Source organism: Rhincodon typus, chromosome 14 (assembly GCF_021869965.1).
Source record: "Rhincodon typus isolate 14 chromosome 14, sRhiTyp1.1, whole genome shotgun sequence".
In the NCBI taxonomy this organism is placed as follows: domain Eukaryota; kingdom Metazoa; phylum Chordata; class Chondrichthyes; order Orectolobiformes; family Rhincodontidae; genus Rhincodon; species Rhincodon typus.
The window spans coordinates 37,097,422-37,119,861 of record NC_063345.1 but is presented as its reverse complement, the minus strand read 5'-3'; the positions used below and the strand labels follow the sequence as shown (position 1 = coordinate 37,119,861).

At 40.8% G+C, this 22,440-nt stretch overlaps 1 protein-coding gene and 1 long non-coding RNA gene across 4 annotated transcripts in view; one reads left to right on the top strand and one right to left on the bottom strand.

The window, feature by feature from the left end:
• Positions 1-22,440, bottom strand: part of dlg3 (discs, large homolog 3 (Drosophila)) — a 474,567-nt gene that overhangs the window by 177,318 nt on the left and 274,809 nt on the right. Inside the window, exons 9-11 of one of the 2 annotated variants that reach the window (XM_048604865.1) lie at positions 19,669-19,805; positions 15,330-15,474; positions 14,530-14,680 (exon numbers count right to left, since the gene is read on the bottom strand). In XM_048604865.1, coding sequence (XP_048460822.1) covers positions 14,530-14,680; positions 15,330-15,474; positions 19,669-19,805 — 433 coding nt within the window. Of the gene's footprint in view, positions 1-10,428; positions 10,472-14,529; positions 14,681-15,329; positions 15,475-19,668; positions 19,806-22,440 lie in introns of those variants that run through there. The other variant, XM_048604866.1, reaches the window with a different exon arrangement.
• The window catches only part of LOC125484787, a 39,196-nt gene continuing 18,678 nt past the window's right edge, over positions 1,923-22,440 (top strand). The window contains exon 1 of one of the 2 annotated variants that reach the window (XR_007263603.1): positions 1,923-2,028. This is a non-coding gene — a long non-coding RNA (uncharacterized LOC125484787). Of the gene's footprint in view, positions 2,029-15,448; positions 15,539-22,440 lie in introns of those variants that run through there. The other variant, XR_007263604.1, reaches the window with a different exon arrangement.

Sequence of the window (22,440 nt, the reverse complement as noted above, 5' to 3'; positions counted from 1 at the left end):
ACGTGCAGATAGCAGTGTAGGGATTGTAATGAGATCAGCCAAGTGGACCTCATGGAATATGAATTCCTTGATTGGGCCAGATTAACAGCCCAATCAGGGACTCCTGGCTGGCAGATGTTCTGCCAATCTGGGAGCTGGCTTGTTATTAAACTCTCCATGTGCAAATAAAGGGTGATAGGATACTGGCCTGTGGAGTTATTCCAATGGTGATGAGAGTAAATCACATTTCTGGAGAAACTCACAACAGTTGTCTTTGATTTGGGGTAAGCATTTCTGGCATCATGCTATTATTTAGGAAGTTGGCTTGTTTGATGTGCTGTTGAAGACTGGGTCTGGTATGTGGAAAGAATGTGTTTTTTTTTTTCTGGGCAAATGACATTGAGGCAGATGACAAACCAGGAATAATTCTCCTGACAGCTTGTTGACCTGCAGTTTTTATGGTTATTAGAAGCCTAACTTTCCCTGAGGCACCACATACTAAAATGTTTCAAGAGTTGATAGATTTAGTTAAGGAATGTTATGACCCCAAGCTGCCTCTAACTTTGAGATTTGGTTGTTTTTCACTAAGTAACTTAAGAACCAGGGAAAGCCATATTGGGAGTTTTGACTCAGTTAAGATGACTGGGAGAGACATGTGACTTTGATTCAACTCGATGTTAAGAAATTGGTTATGTGATTAATGAGAACCATGCAAAAATGTCTACTAGCTGAAGCTCAAATGAACTTCAAACAAGCACTACAATTGGCTTTATTATTGGAAAATGTAGCAAGTGGAGCATGAGTTGCAGGGTATTCTGTTGGAAGTAGACACATTTGCCAGTCTGACTGGCACTTGAGTGAAGGCACCTGTATGTCCACACTTGGGACATATCCTGAACAGAGGGACTTGAGGTGGTACTGCCACTGGATTTCAAAACTAAGATATTAGTGAAATTCTGTCTGGTGGCCAGGCTTGGATGCAGTCATAGCCACATTAGTGAAGCAGTTCCCAGAGTGCAACCAAGGACAAAAATTGCTGTCAGCAGCTCCCCTGACACTTGTGGGACTGGCCAGGTAGACCCGGTCTCACTTGTGCATTGACTATGTAGATCCTTTCATGGGTTCAATGTTCTTAGTCACTGTAGATGCCCACTCAGTGGTTGGATGTGCATAGAGTTCATTTGTTGAACATTGGAATAAGAAAACTGTGCATCTCAAGTTTTATTCAAAAGCCTGGAAGCTGCCAGCCTACTGAGTGTCTTCAGCATTTTCTGCTGTTATTTCATAATGCCAGCATCTGTAAACTAATACTTTGTTGTCCAAGTATATGCTCACCTCTCAGGTGAGATCAATTGTTTGATATTCTAATATCAGCCAACAAATTTAAAGGTATTAGTCAAAAGAACCTTGAATCTATGGCCTGCAGAAGCTAAGTGTCTGTAAAATTCAATAAAATGTTCCTGGGGCTTACCACCATCTGTCTCCTGTAGTTCTGAGATATTTGCAACAATGATAGAATTTAGTCATCCTGGCACAGGTCCTGATGGTGCACCTTCCCCTGTACACTGAAATGGGCAAAAGGAGAAAGGGTTGTGTGGGTTAGTTATTTAGTCCAGCTAAGACTCATTTGCCCCTTCAGAGTGGAAAAATGCCTATATTGATAAAGCACTAAGACAGACAGAGGAATGCCTGACATTTGACTGGCATAGGAAGAGGCTGTGCAATTGCCTAAAGATTAGGGTGGCTGGAAGATCAGTGACAATAAAGCAGAGGTGCAGAGAGGAGAGTGAGGAAACTGCAAACTTGGTGTCCACCACTGGGCAGAAAGGAGTATGTTAGAGGGGGAGGGGAAGAAAGGAGTTTTAATCATAAGAACTCAATTCTTTGTGTTCTCTATTACAGGTGTTTGCAACCTAGAAGACAGCCTGCTCCATTGTCCACAACTCTGCAGTCCCATCCAAGGGGGAGGATGCCAAAACCTTGTTGTATTGCCACATCTTTCCCCCACACACCACCAGTGCAGAATCCATCACTTTGGATGCAATCAAGGTTAGAACCTGAGTGCTCAATGTGGTGAGGACATCACATACATACTAGAGCAGATGACTGCAGCTGAGACAGCCTAAGGATCTGACTGAGGACTGCTGGGGTGAAGCTCATGTTGAGTCCCAACTTAATGATGGGCCTGTGGTAATGGCCACACAGAACTATCTAGAGATATAGTGACAGGCAAGGGAATATCTGGTCCACCTGCCAGAGGCATTGTGTAGATATGCACAGATGATTAAGCCAATGTCATGTCCCTTCAATGTCTGTAGTGTCTCAGGTGTGTAAGTACTTGGTTTCCTCCCATGGTGAGGCTGATGACAAACATGGAGATTGAGATTTAGCAGACTAGTCAGTGGCCACCATATGAATGAATCTGAATGCAATCCCCGATCCATCCACAGTATACAACAGTCCCCAGGAACAGGGTAAAGGAGGCATCTGGACACCCTACCTAGCACCTGTCCTTATCTGTTTGTTCAGGAGATACTATCATGCACCAAGAGGGAGAAGTGCTCACTTGCCCTCTCTGGGCACCTCTGAACTCGGTGAGCAGCTGCTTCCAAGCACCTCTGCCAGTGACCCCTGTACTGGCAGCAGCCAAAATAGTCACAGGGGACCCTTGACATGTTGGGGTACCCAGGCATCAAGCATCCAGACTGCAGCTGCCAAAGTAATCTCGGGCAACAGGGCATCAGTAAGCAGCCTGTTTCTACACTGCAGACTTGCAGTTGCAACATATTTAGTGACTAAGCATAAAGGAAATAGTATTAAGGCACAAGGGTGATCAAATGATACATCACTAACATAGACCAGCAAAATATGATTTTCTTGTATGGCAGATGGTTTTATTATAGTTGCCTGGTTAACAGTATGATCCCTTACAGAATAAGCAGTGGGACTGTGTAGGTGAAGGCAGAGTATTGACCTCTGTGATAGAGATGACCAGGCTGGAGTGACATGTCGAAAGACAAGTGGATTGATCTCAGTTGGCGATGTAGTGGTCCTGTGGATGTAAGATCTGAAGCTGATGACTTCTCAAATGCATTGTCATTTGTTATCTGTTGAGAATTAAGGACTGTCAGATTGACATATCTCCACACACCTGGCACTAGGTACTGGAATCTAATTTCTAGCCTGCTTTGATCCATTTTCCTCTTCAAGTTAGGAATGTGGCCCTTGCAGGCCTATAGTTGGCAAGGTCTCCTCCCTCTGCTGTACAAGTGTATACAGCATGTAGTAGATGACTATAATCCTGGAGATCCTTCTGAGGTGCACATTAGTGAGTGCTGCTAAAATGGTCCAAACAACAGATCCTATTAGGGGCATTCTATTGACATGTGTTGGATTGGATCCTGAATGGCTTTCTCCTTGCTGTCCTCCACATCCGGGCCCACTGCAAAGTACACTTTTTTGTTGGTCGTCTGACCACATTTGACTAGATAAAGTTCAGTTTCTTCTCCACCAAAAACTCCACAGCAGTCAGACTCTTGTCAATGGTGTGTTCTTGAATAGTGACCTAGTCTTCAAAGATTTTTGCTTATTCTACAAACGCTAAGTTCCAAGATCCTGAGCTCATTTTTGTCTTACTCAAACTTGCATTGTGACTGAAAGATCTTGAGGAACTGATTGGACAGGTGTTGACAAGATATTTCATCTTGTGGGAAAGACTAGACATAGAGGATCCAGTTTAAGAATGAGGCCTTCCTTTTAAGGTGGCGGTGTGAGTGTCTTTCCCACTGAATAAAATTCTTCCGCCCCTCCTGCTTCTAGAAAGCAGGGGAGGCTAAGTCATTAAATTTACCACAGGCTGAGTTAGATATGCTCTTGACTTGCTTGTCTAGCAAAAATCTGGGGGCCAAACAGAAGAATAATAGCCAAGCTGACGACAAGATCAACCAATGTCTTATTAACTGCTTGTGTAGGCACTACTATCTAATGGGCTATCCTTGCTCCTATAATGAAAGAGCTCATTCTGATTGTCTCCTCAACTCCTATACTCATGAGTGAATCTCAGCTCCACGCTACTCCCCTCTGCTTCCTGTTCCCCTATTCCAACCAAACTTCCATGTGATGGCAAGAATTCCATCTGACTCCTAGATCACAGAATCTCTACAGTGTGGAAACAAGCTTTGGCCCAACAAGTCCACACTGACCCTCCGAGCATCCCACCCAGACCAGTCCCCCTATAATCTACACATCCCTGAACACTACAGGCAATTTAGCATGGATAATCCACCCAGCCTGCACGTGGGAGGAAACTGCAGCACCTGGAGGAAACCCCTGCAGATGTGGGGAGAATGTGCAAACTCCACATAGATGATTCCAGCCTCAGCCAACCAAACCTGGGTTCCTGGTGCTGAGGCAGCAGTGCTAACCACTGAGCCGCTTCCACTTCTATGTGCCTCACTGCTCATTATATATTTTAACTAGTGAAGGATCTTGGTTTGAATCTGTCTCCAAGTTAACTGCAAAAGCAGTTTGCATAAGTTGTGTTTTTAAGTATTCATTACATGTAAAACAATCTATCCTGGGCTGTTGATATTGCTTCCCACATTCCCCTCCATCAGGAGGACCTAGTACTTTTCTCCAGACATCAGGGACTTAACACAGCACTTCCAATATGATTCAATGTCCTCCCCCAGCCTCATTCCTTGTTGGAGAATTCGGGCACAAGTTATTGAGGCTTTAATGCATCCTCCAAGGAACTAACCAGGTATATTCCACTTCCCCCTCAGCCCCAGCCACTGAACTCTTGGCATTCTGTCAGTGTAAACCAAACTACACATTGGAGGAGCTAAGCAAAAATATCCCTAAATGCCTGTAATTGTCTTATTCATAGTGAAGAACTGGAACATGCTATAATACTGAGTAGCTGAGGCAAATAGCATAGATATATCTAAGAGGAAGCTAGATGATCACTATTGTGATCAATTCCTGAGTGAGATTCCTAACTTACTACTATTTTTGATGAGATACCCCAAACTAAGTGCCCTGGTGAAGGATGAAATGGCTTGCTTTCTTTATTCACTTGCCTCCTCAGTTGTTTGCAATAAAGTTAATGGATAACTCATGGATGCCTTTCTCTCAGACCAAATATTTGTTTTAAAAGGAGCCAATTTAACCAGGCTTTGAGTTAACAAAAGAGGAATTTACTAGTTACTAAATGTGAGAAGAAGCACAGATCAGAAATAAAAGAAACAAAAAAAAAATATACAGATCAGACTGACTCTACTGAAGAGTAGATAATGGATGTTTTGGCGTTACACTGGGTGATAGTGTGCCACTGTTGGTAGGCAAGTGACTTCTATTGAATGCTTGGTTTAATAAGTCAGTTGGAAGGTTTGTCTTGTTTCCTTTCACCTGCAGTTTCACTTCTTGTCTGGCTTCAGCAAAGAAATAGACTACCTTTCGTCTTACCTGCAGGACCAGGATCCTTCCCAGCAAATATGTTCACCCACTAGTGCCCCCAGACTAGGTTGTAACATCTACTTAACACCTGTTTGTGTATTCTGAAAGGGAAGAACACAAATATCTGCAGAACATAGCTTTCTGTTGGTGGGGTGTGGGGTGGTTATCACTAGAGCCACAAAAGGGTCAGTTTGTTTTGACTTGCCTATCTCCCCATGAAGAGTTACTGTTTGTTCCCTTGGCACCTCCAGGTCATAGAAATGGATCTACGGCACAGAAAAAGGCTGAGTCTATGCCAGTCAAAAGCAAACGCCTATTTTTGACCACTTGAACTGTAAACATTTGTATTGCAAGTGCACATCTAAATACTAATTAAATATTCTGAAGGTTTCTGCCTCTACCATCCTTACAGACAGTGAGTTTCAGATTCCTACCACTGAGTGAAAAAGTCTTTCCTCTAAACATCTTGCCCTAACCTTAAATCTATGACCCCAGTCATTTTTCCCTCCAAAAGGGAAATATTCCTTTGTCTTTCCTATCTGTGCACTTCATTAATTGTATACACGTCCCCACTCCATTTCCTGTTTCAAGGAAAACACCACCAGTCTATTCAATGTCTCTTCATAATAACTCTCTAGCCAAGGCTTGCTAAATCTCCTCTCCAGTGCTATCACATCCCTCCTATAATGTGGATTCCAGAACTGAAAACAACACTCCAGCTGTGACCTAACTAACATTTTTATACAGTACCAGCATCACCTCCCTGCTCTTAAACTGTGTCTGGGCTAATAAGGATAAATGATTTCTTAACAACTTTATCTAACTGTCCTATTACCTTAAGGGGCTAGAAGATGTGTGCCAAGGTGTCCTTGATTCTCAGTGCTTCCCAGGGACATAGCCTCCTTCTTGCATTCTCTTGCACTTGGGCAGGACAAACAAGGCATCACCTCCCACTTCTATCTGGACTGAATTCCATTTGCCACTGTTCAGTCCAAGTATATCCTTCCATCATCTAAAGACTATTCTCTTGATTTATTATTCCACCAACTTTTATATCATCCACAAACTTATTGATCAACTCTACTTTTTAAGTGTAAGTCATTCATATATAATTGCAGAAGCCCACTGGATACAGACTTCCAGTCACAAGAACACCTCTTGACAATACCCTCTTTGCCAGTCACTCACCCAACTCTGGATCCAATTAACTAAATTTCCTTGGAGATCCCATGAGTTCTCACCTTTTTGCTATCAGTCTCCAATGTGTGACTTTATCAAAAGCCCTGAAGTCTAAGTAGACTACATCAAATACATTGCCTTTATTGACACCTTTAAAAATTCATGGAATCCCTACAATGTGGAAATAGGCCATTTGGCCCAACAAATCCACACCAACCCTCTGCAGAAAATCCCACCCAGACCGTCCCCTTTCCCTATCCCTGTAACCCTGCATTTCCTGTTGCTAATGCACCTAACCTACACACCCCTGGACACTATGGGCATGGCATGGCAAATCCACCTAGCTTGCACACATTTGGACTGTGGCAGGAAGCCCACACAAACGGAGAATGTGCAAACTCGAGACACAGTTGCCCGAGGTTGGAATCAAACCTGGGTCCCTGGCATTGTGAGGCACCAGTACTAGCCACTGAGCCACCATGCCACCCATGATCAAGTTGGCTGCCCCTTAATAAAACTATCTGACTATTCTTGGTTAATCCTGCCTCTTCAAGTGTAAATTAGTTATGACCCTCCAAATTGCTTCCAATAGTTTCCCCACCACTGAGGTTAGACTGACGGGCCTGTGGTTTACTGGCTTATCACTTGCTCCCTTCTTGAATAATGGTACCATATTAGCTGTCCTCCAGTCCTCTAACACCTCTCCTATGGCCAGAGAGGATTTGAAAATTATTTGCTGCATCCCCACTATTTCTTCCTTTGCCCCATTCAACAGCCTGAGATACACTTTATTCAGCCCCCCCAGTCTATCTACTTTTAAGCCTGTCAGAACATTCAGAACCTACCTCACTGTCTACGCTAATTTCTTTAACTAAATCATTGTCCTTCTCCCCGATTTCTGTACCAACATAATCCCTCTCACTTGTGCAAACTGCCAGAAAGTATTAATTTAGAACCCTACTTGCCACCTCCAACTCAAGCACAAATTACCACTGTGGTCCTTAATGGGCCCCACTCTTATCCTAGTTATCCTCTTACTCCTAGCAAACTTGCAAAGAAACTTAGGATTTTCCTTGACTTTTTTTTTTCTTCCAGACCCTTTTTGGTCTCCTAACTTCCTTTAAGTTCCCCATAACCTATGCTGCACTCCTAGGGTTTCTGCTGTTTTGAGCCCTTGGTATCTACCATAAGCCTACCTTTCTGTTTTTATCTAATCTTGTTTACCTTCAATAGCCAGAGTACTCTCCCTATTTCTTGAATGCAACCCACTGATTTGATGCAGATTTAGTTAAAAGTATCTGCTCCTAGTCCACTATGGTGAAATCATATTTAAATCAGCATTATCCCCCACCTCCCACAAGTTTAGAACTTTGATTTTAGGCCCATCCTTGTCCTTTTCCAGAACAATCTTGAATCTAACAGACTTATAGTTGCTGTCTGTAAAATGCTTCCCCCACTGAGACTTCAACTGCTTGCCTGGCTTCATTACTTAAAATTAGGTCTAAGTCCAGGACCACCCTTTCTCTTGTAGCATATACTATGTACTGGCTTAAAGTTATCCTGGATGCATTTTAAGCATTATTCACCCTCTAAACCTTTCACACTGTACATGTCAGGATTCCTCCCCAGACAGCCACTGAATTTACAGCCAGAATTGTCTTGTTTTTTTTAAAACAAATGTTGAAGTTAAATAATCAATAGGTCTGTAAGCACTTGTGTTCCTATGACAGTACAAGAGAATTAGAAGAATATGCTAAAAGGCTTAGATGAGGAGACTCCTGTGAAACAGAGGATCCTCATACAGACTGCCACTTCACTTTCATTCCTGAACGAATGAAGGGAGCTCTGCATTTTTTTTGAAAGTCTGCTCATGCCCCCTCAAATGCAGAACTGTATTTCTATACTGTACTGACAATTCTTCTGTAATACAGAACTGTCAGGTGAACCACATCCCCTTTTCACAGCAGCCAGCTGCTGGAGCCTAGGATTTGAGGGATCAGCTCCCATTGCACCCATGGGAGAGTGGTGTGTGCAGCTGGTGCAGTGAAGATCTTGTCAAGTCTGCATTGTCTCCTCAAGGAGGTAGGTGGGTCAGGCCCCTGGGGAGAGGTGTTAGTTCAGGGTCTGGGGACACAAGGAGTCTATAGGAGGTTTAGTTGTGAGCATGGAAGGAAAGTACAGGGTCTGTTTAAAAAGCTATTGATGAGTTAGACTATGTATTTAATGTTTAACTTTGCCTGAGTAACTATTTTACTTAATTTTGTTAGAACCCTCAAGTCTCTGCTTTTAAATTGAAATTTTCAAAGGGTTCCAGCCATAGAATGGTCCTGTGCAATTCTTTTGCAGTATGCCATAATGGGGATTCTGCACAGTCCCATCTACACATTCAGTCAATGCTGGAATAACAACTGTATCTGGCTGAAGGAAAATCTCTTCAGTAAGAACCAGAATGCACCAGTCAGGCCAAAAGGCACTTTTCTGACATGTAAGTTCTATGATGCACAATACAGAAAACAATCAAACACTTCACTGACTTATGCACTCCTCCCCTCCGTCCCCCCCCCCCCCCCCCAATTCAGGATCTACTAAATTATCAGAAAATTTGGGTAATTATCAGATTACACTCATTAAAATCAAGGAACGAAGACCAACCTGAAGTTGTGATTGCTAAGAGAAGTGGTGTTGGTTTAAAGGCACAGTACATTAGCAAGACTGGAACTGATATTTAAAATTACAAGAACCATAAAACCATAACATCCAGTCACTGGTAATTCTACTACCAGTGCTTGGAGTTCTTCAAGTAAAATATATTTTTCAAAACTTAAAACACTTCCTCCTTATGGAGCACTCTCAATGCAGGCAATAAATCTCAAATGCTGAGCACTTTTGAATTGGCACAATTATTAAACAGTTTTCCAATAACAGTGCTGAATGAGAAATTGTTCTATCTCACACTAATGTATTGACTCTCTCCCCCTCCTGAAGCAATCAAGATTTCTTCAAATATTAAGCTAGTTTAGTCATAATACTCTTGCTTCAAAGTTAAAAGCTTAAATTTGAGTCCCATATCAGGACATTGGCCATATAAGAACATTTTTATCCTACAGCCAGTGAATGTTGGAAAATGTGCATTACAAAAATAAAAATCCCAGGAATGTATCATAAAACCAAACAGCAAAGCACAGCTAGCCAGGCAACAATATTCTAATATTTTCTGGATGTGTCCAAGGCCTCACCAATGGTGCAAGGCCTTGAAAAAGTTACCCTAAAATCAGGGAAACACTAGGGCAGTGCTACTTTATTGGGAGTTCCAATAGTCCCTTTCTACAGTTTATGGTTTTGACGTGTCATCTCTGATCACTCTTCTAGGATTTTACAATACATCAATATGATTTTCAAGGGTGGTTGCCTGAAATTCCACAGGATACTAGAAATGTGGACTTTCAAGTTATACAGGATTAAATCAACAAGTTTCAACTTATAATTGCACTCCTTCCACTTCAGTACTAACACTTAAACATTTAAATGTTACACAGTACAGTTGTCAGGTATTTAAATCCTACAGAGGGCCTGTGAGAAAACTGTGCTAAATTGAAATGATTGCTATGTAGGCTCTGTGCTTTGCTGCTTTCTGTACAGTGTAATGCCCAAAGTAAAGGGATTTGCAGCCTGCTAAATAACCAGGAAATACTTTGATGAAGGTGCAAATTAACAGTTCTCTGATAGTAAATGTTTTCCACCTTTATTATATTTCCAAGCACCATGTAATTTATCATTGTTCTAAAAACTACCATAGAATATTGCAGTACTCACTTAGCCTGTCGATGTTGAAAGTCTTGAGCCATGATAGCTACGATTTTCAATCCACACCCTGAATTCCTTGATTTTAATTTTTGCAATACAATTGGTTGCTGCAAAATCAATCACTCCACCTACAGGTGGACTGCAATCCAATCCTACAGCACAGTCATGAGAACAACAAATACACTGGTCCAAAGAGGTAGAGATATTCAGTACAATACAGAGATCAGGTTAGAGAAATATATTAGCACAGATATAGTTACTGATTTTAATATCTCCAGTAGATGTGTAAATAGAGGCTGTTGACGTCAGGAAACAGCTGAAAATTTCATTTATTTTTAGTCATTGTTGATGTGTAAAAATGCAAACTTTGTATTGCCTGCTGATTTAAATGAGTATAGAGAGCAACTGATTAAATACACTGTTGAGAGAATACAGGCCTAAGAAGAAGGTAACAGAAATTACAAAAGGCTAGCATGAACTTAAACTGATCTGCGCTATAAGGCTTTATATTATGAAGAGGACATCCATTGAGTGAAGCAAATGCTGAAAATCATTCTAAAAGCACATTTGGCTTGGAAAAGATAGACAAATGGCAGACAGCAAGCTCCAAGATTCTCTGCAGCACTGGAAGCCTTTATGCAAGAGGTGTGCAGAAGGAAAGAAGGCCTTCGTACACAAGGTACCAGAAGGCCCTGCAGAGCGATAGGTAGTGGGAACTAATATTCATTGGTGCCTTTGTTGCAGTGATCCGTGTGCCTGGATGTTATGCTACAAGAAATACAATGACTACATGAGTGGCCAAAATCGTGAATGCATCTTAAAATACAATATTTTGCCAATAGCTCCATTAGCCTCACACACTGCTCAATTTGCCACTAACTCTTCATGCATCTACTAACTTTTTTTTTAAAAGTAACAATGACTCATTCTTCATTCATAACTTCACCTCGCCCTTCCATACTTGGCATCACTACAAATCACACACCCTAACCACACAGCTTTCACACATTGGCAGCTATTCAATCATGATAGGCACATCATCCAAGCACGTTGTGCCACACTCACTGACATATTTCCCTATCTCTATGACAGGACAAAGTGTTACACATTCACAGGTAATAATTGGTGGGGCACAGACATGATGTAAATTTTTACACTGATGGAAGGAACAGTACTCAACACCACGGTGACCTTGCCTAAGACCATGCTCTGCAGCAGAGCAGAAATCATTGGAGATAGCACTATGCTCATACCTGATCCTCCACCTCATATCCATTTCCCTTTTATCCCATAACCTATCAAAATAAAAGTTTTCATCTGTCTGCATAGGTTGTTTTTGATTACTGGACCCCACCTTTCATTGCTTCTTATCATTGGTTACCTCGCTTCAGGCCCACAGCCTTGGTTATTGGGTCTCCACTACTCCAGCTATTGCTGCTCACTGGCCTCAGTTACACGTTGTAGCATAGGTGGGAAGACATGGGAGGAAAAGTAGTGAGGACAGTACCTGGAATAACGAATTTCAGGGAAAGACAAAGGGAAGACTGGACTACATGAGAGGGAGGCATAGAAAAGAATAGGATGTATAGGAAAGCGTTGGCTTCGATTGCATGGGAGGTATTTGGAGTTGGAATGGACAGCGTGGGGAGGTGAAAGGGGTTAGAAAATGCTAGTGAGGTGTGAAATGGGGGTTATTGATGGCTTAGGAGGAAGAAGAAGTAGGATAAAGGATGAGCTGGTATGATATAAGAGAAATGAATAGTTTGGCATAACATTATAGGATTGACATGGGAAGGATGGAATGGCAATGCAGATTTAAAGAAGATCGGTTGCAAATAATTTACAAATTACTCTATAAGTTTTGCAAATCTCTGACAATCTCTTTGATTTACAAGCTGTAGGTCATCTAAACACACACTTCTTGCTTTACCCCTCTCAACACCTAGCAACTGTACCTTTGTGCGTTTGTCCTTTCTGATACTCAAGATCTTGCCAGGCAGTGATGGTCAAGCAAGAAACAGAAGAGAAAGAGTCTGATGATGAAAAACCAATGTCTTTTGCTTTCACACTCTCAGACTTAGGGTTTAGAGTTGTGGGAATCCTGTGTAATTTAGTGTAGCTTAGAAATGCAATCGGCACATGATGAAACACCAGGCAGAAGTGGCCTGAAGCCAGGCCAGAAGAACAATGCAGCACAGGTTCCAGTTTGGCAGAGGGTGAGATCACATGAGTTTGCTGCGGAGGACTCAGATGATAAATTCAATGGAGCAGCTGACCTTAAAAGACTGAAATGTACACCCAATGAAATACTTGTTGTATTGGCAAGGTTGTTTGAAAGCCAGTGGTCACTGTTAAGGAGCATGGAGGACCATAAGAAGACCATAAGACAATGCAGCAGAAGCAGGCTATTCTGTCTAATGAGTTTGCTCTGCCATTCAATGCAATCGTGGCTGATCTGATAATCCTCAACTCCACTTTCCAGCCTTTTCCCCAATATCCTTGATTCCCTTACTGATAAAAAATTGTCTGGTTTAACGTTGAATATACTTAACCTAACCTTTACAGCCCTCTAAGGTAAAGGATTCCACAGATTCATTACTGTCTGAAAGAAATATGTTTTCCTAATTTCTGCCCTAACTGGTTGATCCATTACTCTGAGATTATGTCCTCTAATCCCGGACTCTTCCACAAGGGTAAACAACCACTCCACATCTACCCTGTCAATCCCAAGAGTCCTGTGTGTTTCAATAAGGTCACATTTCATTCTTACAAACTCCGGTCAGTACAGACTCAACCAACACAACCTCTCTTCATAAGAAAATCTCTCCATATCTGGTATCAGCATAGTGATCCTTCTCTAAACTGCATCCAATTCTAGTATGCTTTCATCAGATACAGGAACCAAAACAGTTCACAGTATTCTAGGATAACTAATGCCTTGAATAGTTTTAGGAAGACTTTCCAAGTTTTATACTTCATTTCTTTGAAATAAAGGTCAACAGTCCACTTGCCTTCCCTATTACCTGCTGAACCTGCAGGCTATTTTTCTGTGATTCATGCACGAGGACTTACAAATGCCTATGTGCTGTAGCTCTCTGCAGTCTTTCTCTATTTAAATAATATTCAGCTCTTCTATTCTTCCTGCCAAAGTGCATGACCTCACATTTTCCTACATTGTAGTCCATTTGCCTATTCACTTATCTGTCTCTAACCCTCTGCAGACACTTTGTGCTGTCCTCACCGCTTGCCTTCCTACCTATTTTTGTCATCAACAAATTTGGCTATAATATATTCACATATTTATCCAAGTCCAACGTGAACTCTGCACAGAACTTGAATGCCATTCCTTCCAAGGTGAATGTGGTGGCCAACTCCCTCAGCATAACTGTGGAGCCAACCATAAAGCAGCATCTGATGACTAATGTCACACCTTCCATTATAGTTCAAATAGAGCTACTCAGTGTTTGAATGCTTCAGTGGAGGCTTAGACACAAATCATATTTGCAACAATCTAAGCTTGTATAGTTTAAAAGGACACTGCAGAATCCTATAGCAGTTCAGAAATCTACCCTGCAATGCATTCCTTGGATTGCTGAGGAACTGCCTTGAGCAAATGACAGTGACACAGTGGAGCACAAAGCTGATTACCTCTCTTAGCACGACAGCATTCATCCTCCAATCATTCCCTCTCTAACAGTGGTGCAGATGTACCCTGTCAGCCAGTCACCAGCTTTTTGCATTACTTCATAAGCACTGTTCTCTGAATCAACTAGTTTATCATTTTTCCATGCTGAGTTAGGCTAAGTTCAGTAATTTATTCCATTCCATGTCTTTCAACGTTGACAATCAAGCTTTGTGTGATATACCACATCCAAAGCTGAAATCTAAATCCATAATGTTTATTTAGTTTCCATTGTCCAAGGTCCTCATTTCTTCAGATGATAAATCAGATTTTGTTCACACATGATCTCCCTTCAATCATGAGAACTGCCAAATAGTCAGAGCTTCCTATATCTGTGTCCTAAGAAAAATTTATAGTTGACACATAAAATTTTTTCATCTTAATGTGATAGCCCAGCATTCTGTTGCAATATAGCAGTAGAAACTAACCTTGTGAAGTCTTCATCTCCCATCACATGCCGAGGGACTGGAGAATATCGCCCTGAAGTGATTGCTGGCAACGGATACGTTGGTTTATTCTCAACACCACCCATATAACTCATACCAGAATTCACATGATTATCAGTCAGGGCAGAAAATGCTGCATCAGAATGATAAATGCAATTAGTTAGAAGCAACTACTCAAAGCTAAACATAACATGCTAGCCAGAATTGTTTTTTTAAGATGCCCAGGGCTAGAATGTATTGGGACATTAAAGTGTTCTTTTTGAAAACTTGGAAATGGACTTACGCCCTGATCTCTAGAAATAACCTCACTATTGCCTTGCAGAGGAAAACTTTTCTACCTCCCCACACCACCCACCCACCCACCCACCACCACTTCCCCCCTCCAACCCCCACCCACCACCACCCCTGCCATCCCCTCTGGAAAATAGCAAGAATTACTAAAATTTCAGACTGATCACAGTAATAATGACATACTCTGGACAATGTCAGGTCAGAGAGCTGGCCAGATCAACAATGTGATCCAAGCAAGGCAGAAATATATCAAGACATGGAGGACACTACCATGAAAAGTACATCCGGTTTATATCAGGTAGTAGTCTCTATATGGAATCTCTGAGAACAATGTGTGCAATTTGCTGTACGGAGGGACAAGCTGCAGAAAATACCTAGGTGAGTCATTATCTCCCAGTTTCAAAATGAGGACAAAATTAACCTGATTGAACTATTACACAATCGCCACATAATAAATAATGTCACTGAGTAAGATAACATTGTTAACTTACTGCTTGCATAGTCAGGAGGGGCATATATGTCATTGAGGTGACTGCCACCAGGTTTAGCAACTTTCAAATAAACCATATCTGAAGTATTCTTGAGAGCAGCCACAGCCTCTTCATGCCGCACCTCCTGCAGACTGATGTTATTCACCTGTCCAGCACAAAGAACAAGGCTTTTACATTTAGACCTTCCAGACAAGCACCTCTACAGTGCTGTAAGTCATACATTCCTATTTTAACATTTAGGATCATGAAGCGCAGAAGGCTTTTTTGCTCATCACATCTGGGCAGGCTATTTAAAAGATTAATCCCACTTTCCTGCTCCTTCTTCACAGTTCAAACGTTCAGTTCAAATATTTACCCAATTCTCTTTTAAAAGTTATCATTGAATCTATTTGCACCAACCTTTCAAGCAATGCATTCCAGCTCATAATAAATTGTGTAATTTAAATTCTAATCTTCCCTTTGGTCCTTTTACTAATTGGTTAAATCTGTGTTCTCTGATTATTGATTCTCCTGCTAGTGAAAACAGTGACCATAACAACTGTCCAAACCTCAAGTTTTCTCTTTTAATTGTTTCTGCCCTAAGGAGGACATTCTCTCCATCTACAGTATCTCCATATAAATGAAGTTCTATTTTCCTGGTAACACTGCAATAAATATCTTCCACACCATCTTCAAAAGTTTGACACTTTTCTAAATTGCGGTGGCCAGAAATGGGCAGAAAATTCCAACAATGACATAACCATTGATTTATAAATATTTAATTTAGGTTCCTTGCTTTTGAACTTTATGCTTCCATTAATAAAGCTAAAGAAAAGCCCGATGACCTTGTCTTGGCAGCATCAAAGATGTGTTTTTGCAAATAACTAGAGCTCACTCTTCCTGCATCTACATTAAAATTGTAAAATTTAGGATTATAGAGTCATGGAGTCAGACAGCATAGAAACAGACCTTTTAGCCTACAAAGTCTGTGCCAACCAACAAACACAAACTACACTGATCCCATTTACCTGCACTTCGTCCATAGCTTATAATGCCCTGGCATTTCAAGTACATGTCCAGATGCTTCTTAAATGTTGTGAGTGTACCTGCCTCCACCACCCTCTCAGGCAACACATTACATATATCTATCACCCTCTGGTGAAAAGAAATCTCAGATCTTTTCTAAACCACTTGCTCCTCACGTTAAACTTATGCTTTCTGGCCTAAGACACATTTGTCATGGGGAAGAGATTCTCACGACCTACTCGGTCAATGGCTGTCATTTTTTGTATTCCTCAATCAAATAAACTCTCCGCTTCTTTTGCTCCAAGGAAAACAAACCCAGCCTATCCAATTTCCCCTCATAACTGACACTTTTCATCCCAGTCAACATCCTGGTGAATCTCCTCTGCATCCTTTCTAGTGTAATCATGTACTCCCAATTGTGTGGCAAACAGAACTGTGCACAATATTCCCTCTGTGCCCTAACCAATGTTTTATAAAGTTGTAGCAAGACATCCTCATTAAAAGGAATTCTATGCTCTGGCTAATGAAGGCAAGCATCCCATATGCCCCCCTTCACCATCATGTCTATCTGTGCTGATATCTTTAGGATCTATGGACTTAAAGACCAAAGTCCCTTTGTTCCTCACTCCTCCCTAGGGTCCTACCATTCATTGCGTATATCATTCTCTTAGATGATATCGTTCCCAATATCATTCCCAAAATGCATCACCTCGGACTTATCAGATTAAAAGTCGATCTGCCACTGCTCTACCCAATTTACCAGCTGATCAATATCAGACTGTAGCCTGAGACCATCTTTATCATTATCAACAAAAGCCATGATGTTCATGTCATTTGCAATCTTATTAATTAAACCTTTTACGTTCACATTCAAGTTGTTAATGTACATTACAAACGGCAAAGGTCTCAGCACTGAACCTTGTGGTATGTCATTGGTCACAGGCTTCCAATTACAAAAACAACTCTGCACCAACACATTTTGCCTCCAATTTGTAAGCCAATTTTGGATCCAGTCTGCCAACTTGCCTTGGATCCCATGAGGTGTTACCTTTGGACCAACCTTCCATGTGGGACTTTGTCAATAGCTTTACTGAGGTCCATGTAAACCACATCAATGCACTACCGTCATACGTATATTTAATCATCTTTTCAAAAAACTCCAACTAAATTAGTCAGACACGATATCCCTCTAACAAATTTGTGCTGACTATCCTTAATCAATCCCTGCCTCTCCAAGTATTGATTAATCCTGTCCTTCAGAATTTTCTCCAATAATTTCCCTCCCAGTGATGTCAGACTAACTAGTCTGTAATTACCTGGCCTTTCCTAGCTGCCCTTCTTGAACAAAGGAACCCTTGTTAACATGTTCTACAGCCTTGCGATCCCAACTGAAATCCCCAGCTATAATGTCATTTTCCTCTGTGAATACAGAAGAGAAGTATTCATTTAAGACCTCACCCATGTCCACTGGCTCCATGACAGGATACCCCTTTGGTCTCTTGTAGGTCTCATTCTTTCCTTAGTAATCCTCTTTCTCTTGGGGTTTTTCTGATCCCATCTACCAATGATATTTCATGGCCCCTCTTTGCCTTCCTAATTTCAGTTTTAAGCAACCTCCAACAATCTCTATACCTTTGAAGGTCTTCCTCTATTTTTAATGTGCTGTGCATTGCATATCCTTCCTGTCTTTTCTTTAAAACTCTCGATATCCCTTGATATCCAGGGTTCCTTGGACTTGCTGCCCTTGCCCTTCACTCTTAGAGGAACACACTGGCCCTGAATTCTCAGTTTACTTCTTTTGAAAGACTCCCACTTTCCAAATATAGATATACTTGCAAGTAGCTGCTCCCAGTCTATGTTTGCCAGATCATGACTAATAATATTGGAATTGGCCTTTCCCCAGGTTAGACACTTAACTTCTGCAAAATCCTATCTCTTTCCTTAATAGCTTTGAAACTTACAGAGTCATGGTCACTATCCCCAAAACGCTTGCTCACTGAAACTTCAACAATTCGACCAGCTTTATTCCCTAGGATTAGGTCTAGTACTGCCTCATCTCCAGTAGGACTATTTATGTGCTCTAACAAAAAGCTCTCCTGGATGCACTTTAAAAATTCCACATCGTTTGATCCTTTCACACTAAGGCGATCCCAGTTAATGTGAGCCAAACTGAAGTCCCCTGAAACTATAAATCCTGTTTCTCTCACACCTTTCAGTGATTTGCCGATATATCTGCTCCTCTATCTTTCTCTAACTTTTGGGAGACCTGTAGTATAATCCCAGCAAGGTAATCACCCCTTTTTTATTTTTAAATCTACACAAATGGCCTCATTTGGACACCCTTCTACAATGTCCTCCCTCATTATTGCAGAGATGGTTCCTTTATCAATATAACTATACCCCTACCTCTCTTTCTTCCCCCACTATCGTGCCTGAAATTTTTATACCTTGGGATGTTCAGCTGCCAGCCCTCTCCATCCTTCAACCACGTCTCTGTGATTGCAGCAATATCATATTTCCACAAGTTGATCAATGCTCTTAAGTTCACTGCTTTAGAAGTCAAGCTCTTTGCATTGAAATAGATACAATTTAACTTTCTAGACCTTCCTCCATGTGCCTTATCCTGCTTACGTCTTCTTAGTCTACTTGACTGTCCTAGCATTCTTTCTGCCTCTGATTGGACCTTGCTCCTGACTTTATAGCTACTCTGTACCCCATCCTCAAGGCAAACCAGTTTAAATTTAGTTAATCAATTTAGTTAATGATGCCTCTGTCATTCTTCCTCCTAAAATTTAATGTGACATATGTTTTCCTATTTCACTAATCTCTGTCCTCCTCAAGTCTGCTATTACCATCCTCACTTCAGAGTTTTGTGCTATCTACAAATCTTGAAATTGTGCTCTGAACAAGCTCAATCATGTATGTCAAAAACACCACTGTAATACCATCCTCTGTGGGACACTGCTGTTCAGTTTCCTTCAAACTGAAAAAAAAACAACTGCTCATCATGATTTCCTGCTTTATGTCTCTTAGCAAATGTCATGTTCACACAATCACTGCCTTTTTAGACCATGAGCTTTCATTTTATCAACAAGAGTACCACATAATGCTTCTTGCAAATTGCCTTTGGAAGTTTAAATACACAGCATAAATCAGTGTCCAAATTAACCTCTCAGTTACTTCATGCAGTTGCAAACAAATATGCTCTTAAGTGCTGGTCCTGGCTTAAATTTGTTCATGTGCAATTTACTATTACTATACAGATGAGTTTCACATTCAAAAACAGAAAGCTCATCAAACACAAATGACAGTATGAATATAAAACAGTGCTTACAGCAAGCAGCCGATCTCCTGTCTGCAGTCTACCATCTTTCTGGGCTGCACCCCCTTCAATGATTTTAGTAATATAGATACTGTTATCTCCTGGAATGTGCTGATTCCCAATTCCCCCAGCAATACTGAACCCGAGACCTAAGAGACAAAGTATGAAAAACAATGTTACTTCTTTGCGATACTGCAATTCTAAATAAGGGCCTAGGCAGGCTATGATGAAGATGGATGTACCTAATTATAAGGGTTTTAACAATTGAAGAATATGTCAGACTTCTAGATTTGACTGGTATTACAACCAGAAAAGAAGTGGTGAATCAATTCCCCTCTTTTAACCCCCTGGGTTGGCCTCAATAAAGATTTTAAACTACTTTTAAAATGCAACTTTATCACACTTCAATTAAAACATGATGCAAAACAAAATTAAGGACACAATTACAAGGTTTTTTCGATTGAAAGAAAGAAGAATGATATTAATTTCTAACCCCAAGAAAAAAATAATAAAATGTGACATCAAACACAAAAAGGATGATCAAGAAAATGCAATTATAAAAAAAAGTCTCGAGTCTTTGAGGTATTGAGTTTAAATCTTCAGCAGTAGCAACAGTTTAGATACCGCTGAGTTCTCAGTGGATAGATATTTCTTCAATTTGATATATCAGCAGGTACTTTCTTTGAAAGACAGAGAAACAGAGAGCAAGAATGCCACAATAACTGCAACAATTACTAGAAAGGTGAATATTCCAATGCTTTGAGTGGTTTCAAACTGTGTGCCTCAATACTTTGAAAGCTTATACAGATTTAAGTAACAAGTACTTTAAGCACATCAGAATCTGGGAGTTCAGAAGAAGACAAAACTGGACAATGAATAAATTTAACAATTGAACACAGTACTGAGGATATTACGTGAAAAATCTGTGGAAAGCCATTGCCAGAGGTGGAGGGGAAGAATTTTGATTTAGGAGAGCAATGGACTTGACAATTGTACAATTTCCCTGATGTATTTAACTGAAAGACTAACATTTTTTGGTGAAGAGGCCCAAAATAATAAAAGTGGTGAGCTGCCAGAATTGTACTAATGTGGACAGAAAGCACCTGAATGGAATTTGGTAGGTTGTGGATAAATTGATAAATCCTCCTTCATGATGAGCCAGAGAAACATGCAGCAGTGAGTCAGATGATGAATTGGAGACTGTGGAGAAATCAGTAGTGGGCAGGACAATTCATGCTTCTCCTGGTCCACTAAAATAATTACTTAAATAATATACGCTTATTTGGAATGGTCTCAAATGGTCCCCTGAAGGAGTTTTGATTTGTCATAGCATTCAGTTCTAGTGTGCAAAATACATGAACTACATGCTTACAAGATGAAAAACAAAATTGCATTGCAAAGTACACCCTAGATTCCAAAAACAATAAAGGAGTAATGATGGTTGAATAGAAATCCATTTGAAAATGTGCTGGACCTTCAATAGTAGGCTTTCTCTTTAAAAAAATGTATCTCATTACTTCCCTGCTTTGTCTAAAAAACAGTGAGATAAAAATATTTCTAATGCAAGATGCCAATTCTCTCATGAAATCTAGCCTAATTCCTTATCTGTGTAAATATCTTGCAGGCCTCACAGTTCCATGGATTGTGTTTCTAACTCATTACTTCCTGTAAAGACTTTAACCTCCTTTTGTCCCTTTCTCACCATTATTAGAATTGTTAAAAAAAAACTGGAGGTGAAGGTGCAGATGATGGTTTCAGCAGTAAATGGACTATGCCAAGGGTAGAAGAGAACATATGGCCATTCATACCATGGAGATTCGCGTTGTAGATGGATAGCATGAAAGATAATTCTAGAATTTATGATAGATCTTATCAATGTCCAGTTGGAAGAAACGTGTGTGATCCAAGGCTGGATACTGGTCAAGCAGTCTGACAATCCAGACACTACAAGTGTTGAGGGAGACAATGAGAAACCTGATCTAAATATAGCCAATATTTGTTGTAGCTGATCACATATCTGCTGATGGAGAGATTCCCCTGAAGAAAAAATCCAAACAAGGAGTTGCTGGAAAGTTGAAGGCGACAACATGTTCAAGAGCTTTGGAAAGAAAGCAGAGATCTGAGAGGATAGTATTTGCAAACTGAAGGTGAAGGGTAAGGTGAATACAGTGGTCTTGAAAGAGAGGGGTACAGTGCCTGGGAATGGAAATAAATTAGTATGGCAGCTAATACTGCAACTGTGTTATCAGTAGGTTGATGGTAATGTGGTGAATGAAGGAGGAGGTGAGTTTCGTGCATGAGGTGTGGCAGAGAGGGCATGAAGGTACATGAAAGATGAACTGGTGAAAAAGGTGTATTCAGGATTAAAGTAACAGAACTCCGAAGAAAGTTTAGCTTGGTGAAAAATGGTATTGAGAACAGTCTCAATTGTTTGTACAAATGTATGAATTAGGAGCAGGAGTAAGCCACTTGGTCCCTTGAGGTGGCTCAATTAGCTCATGGTTGATCTCATTGGTCTACATTCCCACCTGCCTCCAAAAGCCTTTCACCTTCTTGGTTATCAAGAATGTATCTATCTTCCTCTGCACTAAATATATTCAAGGATTGTGCTTCCAGTACCTTTGAAGAAGAGGTATCCAAAGACCGATGACCCAATGGAAGAAATATTTTCTCCCAGTCACTTTCATTAATGGGCAGTCCCTTATTTTAATAGAGTTACCTCTAGTTCTAGATTTTCTGACAAGAGGAAACATTTTCTCCAGATACTCCTTATCAAAGCCCCTC